This window comes from Astyanax mexicanus, chromosome 4 (assembly GCF_023375975.1).
Source record: "Astyanax mexicanus isolate ESR-SI-001 chromosome 4, AstMex3_surface, whole genome shotgun sequence".
NCBI lineage: Eukaryota > Metazoa > Chordata > Actinopteri > Characiformes > Acestrorhamphidae > Astyanax > Astyanax mexicanus.
The window spans coordinates 44453935-44474086 of record NC_064411.1 but is presented as its reverse complement, the minus strand read 5'-3'; the positions used below and the strand labels follow the sequence as shown (position 1 = coordinate 44474086).

Here is a 20152-nt window from a genome sequence, read left to right as displayed (position 1 = left end):
TGTTCTGCAAATAAATGCTCTAAATGACAATATTTTTATTTGGAATTTAGGAAAAATGTTGTCTGTAGTTTATAGAATAAAACAACAATGTTAATTTTACTTAAAAATATACCTATAAATAACAATATCAGAGAAACTGATTCAGAAACTGAAGTGGTCTCTTAATTGTTTTTATTTAAAGCAGTATCTGAGTATATGAGATGTTGGCAGAATAAAAGTAGTATATATGCAAAATATTAACAAAATATATAGTGGCATAAAATGGCAGTATATGTTTATCAGCATTGTGTGTTTAATGTAAATAAATACTGATTACCACATTTCAGATTTTTCAGATTCAGATTTTAATGAAGTAGCTGGAGTAAAGGTTAATTCAAGGGGTAATACACTAGACTGTACAGTGACAATTACACAGGTAATCTTAGACTGCAGTTTATATTTAAACTGGTAAAAGCTAAATTTCATCATTACTGCAAAAGATATAAAATAAAAATCTTATCATCAATCTTCAATAAATCATTCATTTCAAATTAGAATGGAATGCAATAAATGTCATTTATATAATAACAACAGTGTTTCTCAATTGCTTGTTGGATTTATTCAGTTAACACAAGTTAAACTTTGTAATCAAATTGTAATCTTTATAACACTTTTTAAATATATGAAAAATATTAATGTAACATGAGGGATGAAATTATCTCCCTTTTTTAAGATATTTTAATTAGAAAAAACATTGGTTCTTTTATTTTGACAATTTAGTGATTTGGCTCAAAATCACAAAAATAGCCACAGTGTCATATGTGTACTAGAAATACATCATAGGAGGCATTACCACCCACAGTGGACAGTGGTCTTCGGAATCCTTGGAACATAGCAAAAGTCACGGGACACAATACTAATTGTATTCCATGACTTTTGGCATATCAGTGAACACTCATTAACTAATCCAGTGTTTGTGTTTTTTGTTAAACTGTCATTAATGAGAAACACAAACAGTGAATTACTAATGCAAACACACACATACACACACACACACACACACTCACACGAACAGGATGATAAGAAAACAGAAGAGAAGCCTAACTCATTTAAAGTCAAACAAGTGGGTCCATGTTGGTCATGTGATCAATCACCATTCATGCTGATTGGTCAGATCATGTGCTCCTGTGCTGCATTCTTTAACCACGCCTCCACCAGACTCTCAATCTCCTGCAGAATAAAATATATAATAATAAATAAAAAAGAGAGAAAAGATTTCCCTGCATTAAAAACAGAGATAAAAGTGTAAAAGTGTGTGTGTGTGTGTGTGTTAGAAAGATGATGGTGAGAGAGAGGTGTGTGTGTGTGTGTTAGAGAGAGAGTGGATTCTCAGGTGCTGTATGAGTGTAATCCATCTTTGTTCTTGTGCCGCCGTCACTGCTTCCCCAAACCATCCATTACATACTTCACACCACCCTCTCTCTCTCATTCTCTCCCTCCCCACACTTTTCTATCTTTTATTTTCTTTCTTTCCTTCATTTTATCATTTTCACTTATTTTTCTCTTTCATTTTTTTCATATTATCATTTTCTCCCCTTCTATTTTTCTCTCTATTCCTCATCTCACTCTTTCTCTCACTGTTCTTCTCTTTCTCTCTGTTTTCCCCACTTCTATATCGTTCCTTTACTATTTTTCTTTCTCTCTTCCCTCTTTCTCCTCCTCATTTTCATCTCACTCCTAATGTGTTCTTCTCCCTCCACTTCTCTGTCCATCATTTTCTTTCTCTCCTTCATTTTCTTTGTTCTCTTTGTTCTCACTTTCTTTCTCACTTTTATTTTCTTTCTTTGTCTCTTCTTTTGCTCTCTCCTCTGTCTCTCTTCACCCTCTTTTTCCTCTCTTTTTCATTTTCTCATTTTGTTATTTCACTCTTAAATCTTGCTACTCTTGCTCTCCTCTGTCATTCTCTGAATTCTCATCTCTCTCTCTTTATGTCTCTCTCTCTCTCTTTCTCTTACCTGTCTGGCCTGCAGCAGTGAGGCTCTGTCTCTGGCCCGTGTGGGGTTCATGTCAGCGCAGTGGGCGGAGCTGTGGATGAGGATGGCCCTGTGTTTGTCCTCGTTGGTCCCGTTACGCACCACACTCAGCGCCATCCACGGGTCAGTGTCACCTGACAGCAAAACAATGCGGTCAAACATGATGAAGTTCTGTACCGCACTCATCCTCAACACTCCCAAAAAACAATATGGCTATAACAATTCATTTCACCAGTACACTTTTACATTACTACTACTTGGACACAAAACAAAACTGTAAATTAATCTAAATTTCTTGAAGTCTCATTTATTTCATTTCATGAGTCTCATAGAACACAGCTCTGAACTGCAGGATATGTGTCTGAGGCATTCTGCACTGAATGAGGATGTGATTTCTGCCAGAGTCGCTTGTCTGTTCACATAGATAATTCTAGCCAGATATCGCCAGCCACGATCATTATCACCCACTGCACTTTCCACTGTGGGTGATAATGCCTTTTATGATGAATGCCAGTACTCACATGACACAGTGGATTGAAGAATACACCTCACAGATTATAAAGGTGTCAATGAAAAAATAATTAAAATGACAGTGGAATAAGGAAATAGTCAAATATGCCATTACAAAAAGTGGTGTACCACTGTTTTGTACTAAACCGTCATCTATAAAACTTCTTACCGTTCACATACAGCACGCGTTGAGTCTGAGGCTGGTCTCCTCCGTAGTACAGGTTGGTGAAGGCGATGTTGGAGGGCAGAGTGTGCTGAGGGATGCTGAACAGGAGAGGGCAGAGCTGAATCTCTGTCTGCAGGTTCATCATACGAGAGAACGGACAGGTAGCATCTTCACACGTCTGATCTGCTCCAGAAAGCATGTGAGGAAAAATAAAATAAAATTATACTTTAATTAAAGTATGAGTATTGAGCCTGCATACTGAAAGTACTAAAAGTGCATACTGCTTTACCGAGCAGGCAGTGCAAACTTATACCAATTCAGTACATAATGTCACTTATGTAAATAAATCACTTTCTGACGCAGTCAGTGTCTCAGTTTCCCTTGCAGTTAAACTGTGCAATGTAATTTTTTCTTTGCTTGTCCTCCAACATTATAAGAACATTTAGCAATGTTATGTTAGCCTGTAACATTACATGAAATATTATTCCAGAAACATTCTAAAAACATGATGTAAAAATTGTAACATTATTAGAACGATTCTCCCATAACATTTGCAGCTAGACAAATACCAACATTATTGGAATGTTAAAAGTAACATTGACACAAGTGGCCTTGCATCAATATTACCAGACCATTTACAAACATTAAACATGAAAGTTCTAAGAACATCCAGAAAACTTGACAAATTGAATGTTTAGAAAATGTTCTACAAACCTAAAATTACCTGTGAAGTAATACAGAAATTCTACACACAATATTAAGTAAACTGTATGTGTAAATAAAACCAAGGACTTTAAAGAGAAATGAACATCTAAAAAGGAAAATAATTAAGCAATAATACACTAGAGGTTTGTGCTATAATGTGTAATACTAGCTCTGTTGTGTTGCAGAAAGTGGTTGCAATTATAGAACGCCTCTCAGCCAATCTCATTGCAGGGTCGGAACTAACTGGTATAATAGGTAGCTTTACGAACCTGTTTACATTGCAGCATTTAGTTATTACAGGGGCAGTTTTGTTCAAGAACATTGTTATTAAGTGTATATTAATAGGAAGCAACAATTAATGTTTTAAATATGCTGAAAACTGTTCAGTCAGTGATTGAACAAACAGAAAAAATATGATGATTGCTTTTTCTGTGTTCTACTAGTCACGTATTTGTACAGAAATCCAAAAGCACTGATATACGTACAGAAGCCGAACTCAGTGCAGGTCTGGTAGAACCACTGTCGGTACCCGGAGCTCACATGAGTGGTTGTGTTGAGATCCAGGATGCTCTTCTCATAAGAGACTTCAAGACATGTCTCCTTTTCCATAGTGCGATAAATCTACAGAGAAGAAGATAAAAGGGTTCAAAAATGAGCAAAAATTTGTGATTTGACACATCAAGTTTAAGAACATCTACTTCTGGTATCCAACTAACAGAGAACATTAGAAGAGCATTTATAGCAATGCTTAAAAAAGGTCCAAGGAAGGTTAACTTGTAACAATAAACGAATAATATTCCTCTGAGAATGTGTGACATAATAATGGTTATCATATTCAAAGTGTAAAAGGAGGTTTTGCTTATTTAGTATTAGTACATTCGAGTATTAGGGTTCCTAATAAATTGTATAAGAAACTGTATAAGTTCCTAGGTGTTCAGATACAGACTGTAGAGAACTGATCACCCCGCTGATGTCCTACATCCATCAGTGGTAAGAGAATTACTCCTGCTGGAAATAGAATTACTCCTACCATGTGTGTGTCACTGCGGTGCTGAGAATAAAACACCACCCTCATAATATTAGTGCTAATTAGACACTGATTAGTGGGGTTGATAAATTGGGTAGCAACAAATGGGTTTCAGTTTTAGTCTGCAAATGAAAAAACCTACATATACAAAGTGTATCTAAATGATAGATGTTTTTTAACAAGTTTAAATAAGAGTATTATTATATTAATATAAGAGGGATTTTCTTACTGAAATCTTTTAAATGTGTACTGAGACAATTTCAACAGAAAGGACAGATTCCAGTATTTGCTGGTAAATATCGCCACCTAGTGGAGATACTAATTTTTTTGGAGGCCTAAAGCCCGCCTCCAAAAAAATCCACATTATTTATTACACTGCTCAAATGATGAAAAATTACAAAAAGGCAGCCTGTATTCATGTCATATGTGCCAAATTTTATATATTGAAATTACTGAATGTATATATTAGCATACATAAATAAATATAACTTAATTTTAATTGAAATCTACAAACATACAGAAAAGCATCAAATTAATATTTTTTTTTTAAAATAAAGTTAAATAATCCATATTACATGCTATGTTTAGGTGTGCTTTTAACTTTAATTTAATTAATTAATTTATTTAAAAATGTTATATAGTTAATTTATTGATTTTATTTATTTAAAATATTTATTTATTTATACATGTTTCTTTGGATTTCTTTTTTTAAATAGCAAAATGGCATCACTTTTAATTAAAAACTTAATTTGTATTAATTACTAAAATATAACCCAATATTTTTTTGCGTCTGAAGAAAATGCACATTTGTGCATCTATCTTTAATATATCCATCTATACTCTGCAATATGAAAATCATAGCACCCTAAATAAAGCTGGTTTTCTTACAGCCTTCCATTGAAACTATTTATAGGGTCAAATATTTATAGGGTCCGATATTTATAGGGCACTATTTTTATAGGGTCAAATATTTGTAAGGTTCAATATTGATAGGGCATTATTTTTATAGCGTTTAATTTGTATAGGTTTTATTTTGTTAAAGGGTTTCCTGTACCCCATACAAGAAATAAAAAGCTTCAAAGAGCAGCAGTTACTGGTTGAATAAATCATATGACCCTATGATTTATATATTTTTTTGTGATATTTTCTATTTTATTTTACTTATTCTACTCTATGTTGTAAATATTGTTCTTTGCACATTAGTGGGAACCTGCACCCAAGTTTTTCACTCACCTGTACACCTGTACTTCTGTGATTTGATAATAAAATTGGATTTGATTTGAATAACTGATTACTTTGAAAAACACAAATTGCCACACAATTGAGTAAAATGTAAGAATAATGAAGAATAATAAATACAGTTGTGTGCATAAGCATCTGTAACTGTTTTTCATGTAATCATATTTCTCTATTGCTGATACGATACTGTGTGTAAATGCCAGTATCAGCACTGATACAGATACAGTATCAGTATAACAGTATTAGCAATATGCAGCAAAATGTTTTTTAAGAAATATTTAGCTTAATAATTATAAATGAAGGCATTTCCACACCGCTGCCAGTCTGACCAGTCTGTCATAGGCCTCCTTCCCCTCGACATAAGCTTTACTCTGATTGGTCATGATGCTGCAGAGACGGGCGATGGTCAGCAGCCCCACTTCCTCGTTGTACTGGACGGTTCCCATGAAGATGTCAGCCAGGCTCCGCAGAAGCTCCGTCTGGTCTTCAAGACTCTTTGGTGTTTCACAGCAGCTGAAGTCCTTCCCCACCTGCGTCTCTTCACCCCTCAGCAGAGCAGCTTCCACCGCCGCAAAGGCCTCCCACACAGCCTTCACACACTGAGCACACCAGATTACACACTCAAACACACACTCTAATCATACAAAGACAAACAAATACACACAGAAACACAACACACTGAAACCTTACCTTCTCAGAGCCGCCCACACTCTCATCCATAAGACTACGACCAACCACCTGCAGACATTACACAGAGGAGTAGAAGCCACCAACTTATCAAAGAACAATATATCTGCACAATATTTAATTTCAGCATCTCTATCGCAATGTGTGCATTAGCAATAGTCAACACAATGCAGGGCATGCAATTTCATATGCAATGTCATGCCTCTTTTTTTTTTGCTCTATACAAAATAATTTTTTCTAGCATTTTTAAAAACTGTACCTACCAATATTAGGGATGCAGCAAATATTTGGCAACCAAAATTATGTGAAAGGACCTAATTAGGCCTGTCACAATAATTGCAATATCGATTTATTGTACAATAAATGTACGAATAAATGTAAATGCAGGCACTTTGCATTCCTTGATCCACAGTGTCACATGTGTATTGAGAATGCACTGTAGAAGGCATTGATTACCACTCACAGTGGACAGCGCATTTAATGCTGGATGCCCCGATATGCGTACCCCATACGTTAGTGTAGGAACATGGTGAAATGGGATATAATAATAGTTCTTGCCCTATGACTTTTGGCATGTTAGTGTGGCATAATTATCTTACCGTGGTATAACTGGAGAAGTCCAGCTTTGCCTGAACTGGGGCGGAGGATGCCACAGCGCCATAGACAAGGTGAGGAAACTATAACACACACACACACACACACACACACACACACACACACACACACACACACACACACACACACACACACACACACACACACACACACACACACACTCTCTCTGTCACATTGATGATCCTTTCCCCAAATGCTGCAAATGCAGTTTAAAACAAAACAGTGACCATATTTCAAATATTCATGTCAATTTGTCCCAGCGCAATGGATTTCATGGACTGCTAATAGATATCTAAAGGAAAATAAACTGAGCTTTAAAAATGTAGTAAGGCAATGCTGGAACAGACAGAAAGACAAAGAACTCCCTAACTATTTAAAGTATAAGTGTTTTCCTTAGAGAAATTACAGATGCAGCCAGAGAGCAGCGAGAACTGAGAAGGTGTCTACACCTTCAAAAGACTCTTAGAAACTGGAGAAAACTGGTGAAGGAAAAATCATGTCTGGCTGACCCACATGGCAACTCCTTTAGCTCAGCTTAAACTGGACTCTGAAGTCTCAGTTTCAGCAGTGAAAAGAAGAATTAGAGGTCTGACAGGTGAAGTGCTGTAATAAAGTCATTGCAAAGATAACAAAATAGATAAATAGATACAGAGTTGTAGAGGAATAACTAGAGTTACAGTGACAGTGAAGAACCAGTTTAAGCCAGTTCAAGAAATCACAATGATTCATTATTAAGTATCTGAGGAAAAATGTTTTTCTTTAATATCTTAAAAAGCATGAATATTAGAAAATAGAAAGGAGAAGAAGGGAAATAATTAGTCCTGCTATTTAAAGGTTCTTTGGAAAAAGGTACTTTGTGGAATTGCTCATAAATGGCTTATTTAGTGCATGTATAGTTAGAACCAATGAACAAAGACTTGCACACACCTTTCCCCTGAACCACGCAGAGAGAGCACCAGCATATGAGCCTCCAAAACTGATCCAGATGTTCCTGTAGGTGAGGTTGTACTTCTGGCTGATGTGCTGGTGGAATGCTGCCAGATCAGCAAGGCTAAGCATCAAGGAAAACAGAAGTCATCAGAGAAAGCTTACTGAATTTCATCAGATGATGCCTGTTGAAGAGTGCTTGGTGGGTGTACACTTACGCCTGCTGACTGGAGAGGTACTGCAGATTCTGTGGCTCCAGTCCTCCTGGGATGATGCTTCTTCCATAGAAACGATGCTCCAGAGCCACCAGCAGAGCCCCCTGCTGCTTAGCCATGGTCACATGATGACCTAAAGAACAGAGGAACAGTAGACAGAATTATCCACAATATAGGCAACAGGCCATAAATAAATGTTTATCTACAGGGGTTGGACAATAAAACTGAAACACCTGGTTTTAGACCACAATAATTTATTGTGGTGACGGACAGTCCTGGTGGAAACAGGAGAGTTGAGGTGCACATTGAATTCTGCCGTGATTTGGGCAGCCGTGGTTTTATGTTTTTTGGACACAATCCGGGTTAGCCCCCGAACATCCCTTTCAGACAGCTTCCTCTTACAGCATCCACAGTTAATCCTGTTGGATGTGGTTGGTCCTGTTGGATGTGGTTGCTGACATTACCCTGGATACCGTGGCTCTTGATACATCACAAAGACTTGGTCACAGATGCGCCAGCAAGACGTGCACCAACAATTTGTCCTCTTTTGAACTCTGGTATGTCTCCCATAATGTTGTGTGCATTGCAATATGTTGAGCAAAACTGTGCTCTTATCCTGAATCTAATTGAACCCTCACTCTGCTCTTACTGGTGCAATGTGCAATTAATAAAGATCGGCCACCAGGCTGCTCCAATTTAGCCATGAAACCTCCCACACTAAAATGACAGGTGTTTCAGTTTCATTGTCCAACCCCCTGTAAGTCTGCAATAAAATGCCAATAATACCAGCCAATACACTGAATTCAGATAGAGGCCCTTCGCCTCCTATGTAGAGGAACACAGGCCCATGAGGATGCTTCCAGTACGCTTCATTTATGAAAAACCTCTGTGGCGTAAAAAAAAAAGAGATGATCATCAGAAAATCTGTGGTGAAGATTATTTGCCTTCTTTTTCTTATTTTACCTAAATTTTCCTACCTGAGGGAAGGTTCTGGTATTTCTGCGGTTGAAGTGATCCAATGGTTGGCGTATATCACCCTCTACTGGTCTCAATGTGGTGTCTGTGTTCAATGTCAGAAGCTCCCTGACAGTCTCCTCCTGCACGTTGATGGCACGTTCCTTCATCTTCCAGAGTACACGTCCTGAAATACCAGTTAGAACCTTCCAGAGTTTGGCTTATACTGCAGTCAACTCAGTACTGAAGTGCAGCACCACACACTGTTTGAGTACTTATAGCAGCCTCTTGTTAAGAACACACGCTAAATGTAAGTGAGTTACAAGCCAGGTCCATAAAGTACTTTACATCTAATAAAAAAACAAAAACTGTGTAAAATGCAGTTTCTGAATCAGTTTCTCCTATTTATTGCTATTTATAGGTATATGTTTCTGTAAAATGTACATTGTTGTTTTATTCAATAAACTACGGACAATAGTTAATAGTAAAGTTATATTATTTAGATGAATAATTTATTTAAAGGAACATGTGTTGCTGAATTTTTAATGTCTGTTGTCGGCTAATACAAAAAATCACTGTAAACAACTGCTGTCATTTTTACAGTAAACATTTACAATATGATCCTGTTTTAATAAATTATTGCATTGTAAAATTCTAGTTCTTTAGCACTTTTATACATTTCAAAACGGGTACTTTTGCTTTTCCCCCAAGTCAAATGTAGTCAAATCAAATATTTGTACTATTAATTGAAATATTAAAAAATATGACAGTAAAACTACATATATTTACACATATTTCAACATTAATTCAATAGATCATTAAGTAAATAATCATTCTTACCAGAATAGACACTGCTGATAAGTAGCATCATTGCAACCCACTGACTCGTCATGATTATTAGTGTTTTAGATCAATATTTAGTGTAAACCTAAATGTCCATCAGTGTATCATAGTACTACAGTGTGTGAGAACTATTTATAGCCTCTTTGTGGATCTCCATTAAACAGAAGACTCAGCTAAAAATGATCACTTGAAACTAGGACGCTCAATAATCATATGATACTGATGCTACGGTATCATATTTTACTACATATGATTTATTCACAAACATGAAGCAAAGCTGAATTTCAGCTGGTCAGCCATAATTCATACTGAGATCAGGCCTCCACATTCCACTAATTATTCCAATGCAGAAAAATGCATGTATGTATGTATCTAGGTTCTGTACTAGTTTCTTTAATTTTACCAAATTGAAAATCTCTGGAATATAATCAAGAGGAAGATGGATGATCACAAGCCATCAAACCAAGCTGAACTGCTTAAAGTTTTGCACCAGGAGTTGCATAAAGTTATCCAAAAGCAGTGTGTAAGACTGGTGGAGGAGAACATGCCAAGATGCATGAAACCTGTGATTAAAAACCAGGATAATTCCACTAAATATTGATTTCTGAACTCTTAAAACTTTATGAATATGAACTTGTTTTTTTTTTTTTTGCCTTATTTGAGGTCTGAAAGCTCTGCATCTTTTTTGTTATTTTAGCCATTTCTCATTTTCTGCGAATAAATTACAATATTTTTATTTGGAATTTGGGAAAATGTCTGTAGTTTATAGAATAAAACAACAATGTTTATTTTACTCAAACATAAACCTATAAATAGCAAAATCAGAGAAACTGATTCAGAAGTGGTATTTTATTTTTTTTTAACAGAGCTGTATAACAGGGTTTAATTCCTACCAACTAGACAAAAGAGACAAATGTTACACGAAACATATTACATGTATATAAATATAAGCAATTTAATGCAGAAAATACAATAATATACCAACAAATAAACAGCACTTTTACACTCTTTCATATACAGGTCACCCACACACAGTATCCAATGGCTAAATATATGACTTTTAGCTGAATGAGTCCAGGTTAAATCAAACATTATTGATTAGTGAAGAATAAGTTATTAGAATGATGAAGATTTTAATAACATGGAAACTCAATAAATGTTGGTGCTAAACCCACTCAGATCAGAGCTGAATTAACAGGCAGTTTTTGCAGACCCTGTGAAATTGTCACTGTCCAATGAGAAACATGTATCTCCAAAACAGCTTACCAGTTCCATTAACTTTCAATGGAAGGTCATTTTGGAGAATTTCTATTGGTCCATTCATCAAAAATGTTTAACAAATTGTAGAGGACAGTTTGTGTGTTCAGATTATGTATTAAACTAAAAATCGACAAAACAGGAGATGCCTGTTTTTCATTGGACAGCGAAGATATGAACTGGATCTTCTCCCTCAGTGTGTGTCCTCTCAGTTCAGAGGTTGGAGAAGGGAACATCTTTGAGATTTTTCTTCTCCATGGCTGCCTGGGCTGACTTCATGAGGTCGTTAGTCTGCAGCATGCTCATGTTCCATGTAGCCTGAAGATGTGGAGACAGAGAAAAGGCATCACTGTCATTTGATCTGATGATAATGCACAGAAATATATTGCTCAGGGGACTTGTGCTTGTGAGTGGAACTGAACAAAGACAATTGTGCCCATGGCAAGGTGATGCAATGCATTGATAAAGTGTTTAACAGGCCTTAAACATTACATTAGTGTTCCATATGTACTGTGAATATGTCGTAAGGGCATTACCACACACAGTTGACAGTGCAATGAAGTGGATGGTAATGATTGTGACTGGCAGCATCTGGCTGGAATTGTCCATGTGAATAGACAAGCGACTTAAGCAGAAATCAGATCCACATTCAGTGCTGGGGACCCCACACTCATATCCCGCAGGTCAGTGCAGCATTGTTTAGCTTCCATGGGACATGACAAAAGTCATGGGACATGATACTAGTCCAATGTCCCTTCACCTATGGTGCCATTGTTTCATGTATATGTGCTCCAGACTGTCTTATTTTATTTTGCAATATTTTTATTACAGGGACTAAACTAGTGTTTTTTGTTTTAATTGCCTGATTAACCTGATTGACTGTCCAAGTTCCACATTCAGGGTTGCCAGGTATGTAACACCAAAGCAGGTAAACACAGAGTGGAGCAGACTTGGCATTTTTCTCTTCTACCTAACCTTATCTAGGTAATTTATCATAACCACTAGTAGAGATGGTCATTTTAAATCATTTAAACATTTGCGTGCTGTGTTATGAAGGCAGTGAGTATTTGAGATATTTGAGGTAAAGTGACCCAGACTAGTGCTGGCAAACCCTGTAATGCCACTCAGCCATATACTTACCATATAGTCCAGACTCTCAGACACACTGTGGTCTCTGGAGTAGACCAGGTTGATTTTGGTTCCTTGAACAGCAACAGGACTCCGGGCTGCGATCTCTCCTGCTATCTCCATCGCTGCTGTTAACATCGTCTCTTTATCAGGAAGCACACGACTGCAGAGAGAACAGGAGATAAAAAATACACACACAGTTCAGCAAAACTACTTATTCACTACAATAACAGATCAGAACTCAAAACCAGTGGAATAGCAGTTAATATACAGTAATGTACAATAAAGAGTACCAGTAACACACCTGACCAGTCCACAACTCATAGCTTCATCTGAAAACATTTTTCTTGCAGTCAGGGCTAATTCATTCACCAGGCTGAAAGAGAAACAGAATATAAATAAAAATCAAGCTGCCGGCGCTCAGAGGCCCTGCTCCCTCCAGGTGGGTAGATGGCGCTCTCTCCCCACATTAATCCTAGGGAGATGTCTGCAGCACAGGGCGTCTGTGAGCTGATGTATCAGAACCTGGCTGCTCGGCAATGCTGCATCTGCAGCAGCTCGAAAAAGAAGCAGTGGCTGACTTCACATGTATCGGAGGAAGCATGTGCTAGTCTTCGCCATCCTTGTGTGTTCAGGGCATTACTAGTGATAGAGGGAGTCCTAATGAGTTGGTTGGGTAATTGGCCGTTTAAATTGGGGAGAAATTGGGAAAAATTAGAAATAAAAATTATATAAAAAAACAAATAAAAACAGAATATAAATAAAAACAATTAGTTAGCTGTATTATATTGGATGCTTATATTAGGCTGCAGATGATGACCCCTACCTGCGGCTGCCTATCGCACTTGGAAGACGCTGCAGAGTTCCTACATCTGCTGCCAAACCGACGTCAACCTCCTGAATACAAGATAGATTGAGATTGAGATTGAGAGTGATTTAGGTGTGATGTAGGTGATGTTTGTTTATTAATTATTATTATTAAACACAGACCAGTAATTCTACTCTGAGACACAGGAAACAATACTGTATTAAAAGTGCTGTATTACCTTCACCTGAAACCAAGCATCCTTCGTACAGAGACGAATATCACAGGCTGTAATCAGGTCTACCCCTGCCAGAGCACAACACACACAGTGCATACGTCTATCTCTAAAAGTAAATTAAAACACTTTATATTATATAAACATTATTTAATAATACTAATTATAAACTGTCTTAATTCATTAATAGTTACAACATTCTTAGGGAATAAAATATAATAACTTTTGTCTATTTACAGCCTACACATATTTACACAGTATTAACCCTAAAAAAATAAATAAGAAAAAAAAAAAGGTAAAATGCATTTTCAGTAGGATAATGCTTATCAACACACACAGCAGGGGTTTTCCAGGAATGTTGCAGCCAATTAATTATTAGATAAGACATTATTTAACCATTTAACAATGTTCATTAAGTACTGTTATTTGTGACCATTGTTGTAAAGGGTTACAAATAAACAAGTATACACACAAAATTCAGCCGTCCAGATGTCTACTAGTGTTTTCAGCTGAATTCAGTATTTTTTTTCCATTTACAGTCTACACATATGTACTCAACTGTAACCCTGTAAAAATACAGTAAAATACTGTAAGCTTCTCATTCTACTTAAGAATGTTAAGAATGATTTTACAGCTATTGACTGTTTAATTAAATTTCAGTAACCTTGTAAAAACATGGTAAATTATTTACATTCTACACCTTTTCACCACAGTTACTTTCACATGTGTGGAAACTGACCTGCTCCAATACATGGCCCTTGCACTGCCACCACAACAGGCTTTGGACACTGCACAGAAACATCACATATATTTATACATGACAACACAAAAATGACCCATTAAATCTGTAGCACAGTCAACAAGTCAAACTATACACTATACGGACAAAAGTATTGATGCTTCTGCTAAATGCTAAAATTTTCTTCTGAAATCAAGGGGATTTAAAAAGAGTTTACAGTCTTTACTGTCTGGAGAAGGCTTTCTACTAGATTTTGGAGCATTGTTGCAAGGATTTGATTGCATTCAGCAACAAGAGCTTTAGTGAGGTCAAGATGTTGGATGATCCTCATTCTCAACTTCCCAACTCATCTCCACAGTATTGGTTGGTTTGTAAGTAGTCTAAACCTATTAGAAAGTGAAACAGACGTAGGGTGGAGTGAGATTAAAAAAAGTGTTGCTATGGTATCCGGGGTGGTTGCTAAGGTGTTGCTAGGTGGTTGCTAAGGTGTTGCTATTGTATACGGGGTGGTTGCCCTGGTGTTGCTAGGTGGTTGCTAAGGTGTTACTATGTGGTTGCTAAGGTGTTGCTAAGGTGTTGCTATGATATCCGGGGTGGTTGGTATGGTGTTGCTAAGTGGTTGCTAGGTGGTTGCTAAGGTGTTGCTTTGGTATCCGGGGTGGTTGGTATGGTGTTGCTAAGTGATTGCTAGGTGGTTGCTAAGGTGTTGCTAGGTGGTTGCTAAGGTGTTGCTATGGTATCCGGGGTGGTTGCTCTGGTGTTGCTAGGTGGTTGCTAAGGTGTTGCTAGGTGGTTGCTAAGGTGTTGCTATGGTATCCGGGGTGATTGCTCTGGTGCTGCTAGGTGGTTGCTAAGGTGTTGCTAAGTGGTTGCTAAGGTGTTGCTAGGTGGTTGCTAAGGTGTTGCTATTGTATACGGGGTGGTTGCACTGGTGTTGCTAGGTGGTTGCTAAGGTGTTGCTATGTGGTTGCTAAGGTGTTGCTATGATATCCGGGGTGGTTGGTATGGTGTTGCTAAGTGGTTGCTAGGTGGTTGCTAAGGTGTTGCTTTGGTATCCGGGGTGGTTGGTATGGTGTTGCTAAGTGGTTGCTAGGTGGTTGCTAAGGTGTTGCTTTGGTTATCGGGGGTGGTTGCTATGGTGTTGATAAGTGGTTGCTAGGTGGTTGCTAAGGTGTTGCTAGGTGGTTGCTTACGACAAAGAACTGTTAACAAATGCTTGTTATCCTTTATTCCTGGATTTTAGCATATGCTCTATGACAAATAATATGATGAGCTAACCTTTTCAATGACTGAGAAAGTCTTCTGGTGTTTGATAATAATGTGGCGAATTTGCCATGATTTCCTGGCGGTGTCGTCTCCATCAGGGCTCAGGATTTCACCCTCCATGTCCATAATGTCAACACCTACACACACAGAGTTTACATCAGATTTAGCTGTGCTCCACAATATCTCAGACACCACATGTTCAGCATTAATCTCATTTAATTACAGATACTTACACAAAGTCTGAAATTGTATAGTGAGAGTATATATAGACTCCTTGATAAAAAATTCTAGGTGTGGTCTGATTATACACTTAGTATGTCCACAATAGGGCGTTAAAAGGCGCTTCTCCCTTCTGCCCTACAAGACACTTTACTACTTTAAAGAAGTGGTAAGAGATTGTTGACTGCTAGACATGCCTCTACAACCCAGTTTTCAGCAGAACAATGCTCACCTACACACAGCAATGCTAGTCCAGGGAAGCGGTAGCCCAACAGGGAAATAGAACCTCATTTCAACTTTACAGTTTTCCCAAAAAAACTAGTCCTCTAGCTGTAATTTTGTAATCAGTTACAGATATTATCATTACCTTCACATGAATAACATGTATAATGTTGCATAACCTTTCTATTTCACCAACTTTGTCTTGGTGCATTATTATATTTTATCAAAGAGTAATAAATTTTCCACTTTGATAGGTCTGAGGAAAGCAACAATAGATCATCTAAAAATGTCCTTAGCACTATCAGTACATTAGTACATCACTGCAGCACAAGAAGCGAGAACTGCTTTACCTGATGTAAAAATCTTCCCAGCAGCTGAGAAGACCACCGCACGGCATTCTGGGTCTTCTGCGATCTGGTTAAAGCATTCAACCATTTCACTGCAAAAGGAGCAAAACATATTAAAGCAACAATGACTTAAAAATGGTTACAGTTTTGCCCAAAATATCAGTTGGTCTTTAATAAAACATGTATATAATTAGGTATATATGTAGGTCAACTTTTCAGAAATGTATTAAACGGTACTAGACATGTACTAAACTGTCGCTACCGGCATGCTGCTTTTTAATTTTAGTGACACAATTCGCAATATACATTAGAATTATTTATTTATTTTGTTATTTTAGTCATAATTTGCATTACATCCATTTGTTCCTATAAGAAAGTGTTTTCTTTGTTCTATTTTTATATATTTTTTTATCTTTTTATCCAGAACCAAACATAACTGTATCCTATGTCTGTCTTTCTCAGTGTTTTAATTTTATTTATTTATTTATTTTTTTAAATAAATTTAAATTTAACAAACAGCAATAACATTATAGAAGTAAGCATTTGTGTGGTTAATGTTTAGAATACTGTAAGGCTCAGCGATAAAGATACAATATGGTAAGGAATCTTCTGTAGGAAGTCTATATGAATTAGTTTATGTTTGCACTTTGTGCGTTCAACATTTTAATTTGTGCACATTCTCTAAAAGCTTGTAGACATGGACAAAACAAAGCAGTTCCACTGGAAATTATGGGTGCATAGTTGATATCTATGTACAGATATTTATATATTCACAAACATCTACTTGTGAAGGCAATGAAAGAACAGCACACCTCCAAAAGACCTTGTTCATTGAGTTGTATTTCTGGGGACGGTGCAGCTCCACGTGAGTTACATGAGTGGCTGGTTGGCTGATTGACAGGGTGGTGAAAGGTGGGGTGGGTCCAGAGGCAGACATGGCTCTAACAGCGTTCAGTGCAGGATGATGCAGCCTCCTACCTGATTAATGATAATCAACAGATCAGTACTCCATTATAGTGGTTCTATAGATGTGTTTCTGTGGATTTTTCAATTAATCAGCTTATACACTGTTTGTAAAATTCATACATAAATAATGCAATTCAAAATGATCCAGACCACAAATACCCTTGTTTTACCAAAGAATATCCAGATACGTCTTGTAATTATCAAACACCACCCAAAGCATCGTTTGTGATTCAAAACTGGCTGCAAAATTGAAAATTGGCCACTTAGGATTTCACTGATTAAAGCACACTCGTGACTATTGACGTAATTATAGAGTGCATCCCAACTCCAGCTATTTTAAAAGACCTGAAACATGATAAAACATTAGCTACAGTTTTAATATTATACTATGTTTTCTTTTTCTTAAAAAAAAATTTAAACAAATTTTATTTATGGATGTATATTGACTAACATGACTTGTAAGAAGATTTATCTAGAAATATTATTAAATATCATTAAAATTTAGTTGTTGTGTACTTTGTTTTTAAACAGTGAGGTTTAAACACTTATTTTGGACTAGTTTCAGCTTCTGGTGAGCAGAGATTTAAAAGAATTTAAACTGGCAATCTGGCAATCATAGCATTTAGTCATGTTGGTCTTTTTATGTCAGCACAGTATGATGTTTCCAGGTACAAAGTATTCTAAAACTCTAAAACGCTTGTTTCTCCTAAGGTTTAAAAAAAAAAAAAAAAGATAATTATTTTAGCTATATTTGTCAATGTTTTTTATTTGCTATTTTATTAAAAAAAAAAATTATTTAACCTTTCTACTTTTATTTTTTATCATATCCATTTTTATACACACACACACATATATATACCCATATATTTTATTGTTTTTTTCTGTTGTTGTATTGTCACTTTTATATTACTTTGAATTGATTTTTTAATATGGCTCTTGACTTCATTGTAAATGAGGGCCTCTCCCCTCATTGTAAACCCAAGTTTAAATAAAGAATGACAATATTGATGATTAGTTAAATTCATATTATTTTGTTTGTTTTTGGTTTTTTTTTGGAAAAAAAAAATTGATTTAATATTAGCATTATTTAAAGATCAGTTAAGCCTACTGGTTTCGCAAAACTTGAGATAAAAAGTCCTGTTAAATAAAATCCTTAATTTCGAAGACATATTGCATTGTTTACAAACTGTTAGACAATAAATGTAACTCAGTATACAGCAACATAATTTTAATAATAATTTAATCCTGACAGAATTTATTTATCCTGGCCTATGGCCTACTTCAGCTGGGTTCAATATTTGGTGATTCTGCATATTCAGATTTCAGACTTTCCAATAATTTGTGAAAAAAAAAAAACAATGAAATATATTTATATATAATAAATTCTTACTATTGTCAAACAGGACAGACAGCTACAATACTGCTCTCATCACCACTAGGTGAGGCTAAGGCACCATCTACAAATGGCAGATGCCCTAACGGCAGACTGGTGTGAACCAGGATCTGACCCTTCACCTACTTTCATCTGTTTAGTTCCTCAGCAGGTACACACACACAAACACACGCGCACACACACATGTCTGATGACTTGATACATGTATACGTATACATTCAAATTATTATAATATACCCCCAAAAATCATACAGCCAGTAAATTAGATAAGCTTTTAGCTATGATAGATATGTATCTAGCTGTGAGCTGTATCTATAGAGCAGGTTCAGCTAAGGTGAGCAGCAGTGATTTGAGGTGACAGGTCAAACAGGTAATAATACACTAATATTTATTCTAAAGGTTCAGTTAGGGTTAAACTGCATCAGTTATACAATAATACAGGCTGGAGCTTCTGTTTGTTATTTCAGGAACTAAAGTTAGGTCCTGAAAGATGAACTAAACCTAATACAGGATAAACACAGTCTCTGTACTTACTCCCAAACAGAGCACATCTGATAATAGAGCTCATCTTCTCTCTCTGTCCAGTAACGATATTCCAGTCACTCTGAGGTCAGTCCTTTACACAGCTTCTCACACGATATATAAAAGTGATTCGAGCTTTCAATCCTAGTGCGCGCACACTAGAGCTAATACGGTTACTAGGCTGTAAACGCCACCAAAAGCAGAGAGGGGTTTATACTGGTATATATTAATACACACACACACACACACACACACACGACATAGCTCTGGAAATTAAAAATGACTAGTTTCTAAAAATTTTACCGAATTTGAAAACTGGAATATAATCAAGAGGAAGATGGATGATCACAAGCCATCAAACCAAACTGAACTGCTTGAATTTTTGCACCAGGAGTGGCATAAAGTTATCCAAAAGCAGTGTGTAAAACTGGTGGAGGACTTTCTTTCTTTGCATTATTTAAGGGTCTGAAAGCTCTGCATTTTTTTGTTATTTCAGCCATTTTCTGCAAAAAAAGCTCTAAATGACAATATTTTTATTTGGAATTTGGGAGAAATATTGTCCATTGTTTATAGAATAAAACAACAATGTTCATTTTACTCAAACATATAGCTATAAATAGCAAAATTAGAGAAACTGATTCAGAAACTAAACTGGTCTCTTATTTTTTTCCAGAGCTGTATATATATTATTGTTTTAATTCCATCTGAAAGACCTATCACTTTTTTTTCATTATTCCAAAACAAGTTCATTCATTAGCTAGTAAATATTGGCTAGCCAATTAAGTCAAGATTACAGTTTTCTTTTTAATGGTTTGTTGGTTTGATTAAATCTATAAGGTTATTTGTTATTATATTGAAGAAACAAAAATACTTTTCGTAGGTTTCATATGATTTTGGCTATGACAGCCTCTAAACTTCACAAAAAACTAAATTCAAAAGCTCATTTGAGTTTTTTTTTTATTTTAGCTTATTTATAGGTTTATTTCAGATTATTTTATTTTTGGCTATATTGTCTTCAAATGTGTTTTTTATTAATTTATTAATTATTTTTTATCCATTTAGTTTTATTCATTAGAATGTAGACAGATTACAGGTAAAATTAAATCTGTTCATTGTCAAGACATATTATTATCTATATCATATTTTGAGATTT

At 36.0% G+C, this 20152-nt stretch overlaps 2 protein-coding genes and 1 long non-coding RNA gene across 3 annotated transcripts; 1 reads left to right on the top strand and 2 right to left on the bottom strand.

The window, feature by feature from the left end:
• Positions 1–322: 322 nt before the first annotated feature.
• LOC103045980 (serine protease 16) lies at positions 323–10004 on the bottom strand. The gene is made up of 12 exons (XM_007232322.4): positions 9898–10004; positions 9081–9244; positions 8890–8989; positions 8107–8236; positions 7889–8012; positions 6946–7023; positions 6350–6397; positions 5974–6258; positions 3879–4014; positions 2692–2871; positions 1995–2146; positions 323–1209 (listed from the first exon to the last, which is right to left on the bottom strand). Exons 1-12 carry the CDS (start codon positions 9947–9949, stop codon positions 1150–1152), a joined length of 1509 nt encoding a protein of 502 aa, XP_007232384.3. The 5' UTR covers positions 9950–10004; the 3' UTR covers positions 323–1149.
• An 826-nt stretch (positions 10005–10830) lies between these two features.
• On the bottom strand, positions 10831–20112 carry LOC103040349 (delta(3,5)-Delta(2,4)-dienoyl-CoA isomerase, mitochondrial). Its single transcript, XM_022679015.2, has 10 exons — positions 19012–20112; positions 16931–17096; positions 16122–16210; positions 15343–15467; positions 14065–14113; positions 13332–13396; positions 13112–13182; positions 12590–12661; positions 12298–12448; positions 10831–11475 (listed from the first exon to the last, which is right to left on the bottom strand). The coding sequence occupies exons 1-10, from the start codon at positions 19043–19045 to the stop codon at positions 11371–11373; spliced, it is 927 nt and encodes a 308-aa protein (XP_022534736.2). The 5' UTR covers positions 19046–20112; the 3' UTR covers positions 10831–11370.
• LOC125801708 (uncharacterized) lies at positions 14683–15331 on the top strand. Its single transcript, XR_007438875.1, has 3 exons — positions 14683–14767; positions 15105–15169; positions 15236–15331. It is a non-coding gene; the product is annotated as an uncharacterized LOC125801708 (long non-coding RNA).
• Positions 20113–20152: the final 40 nt, after the last annotated feature.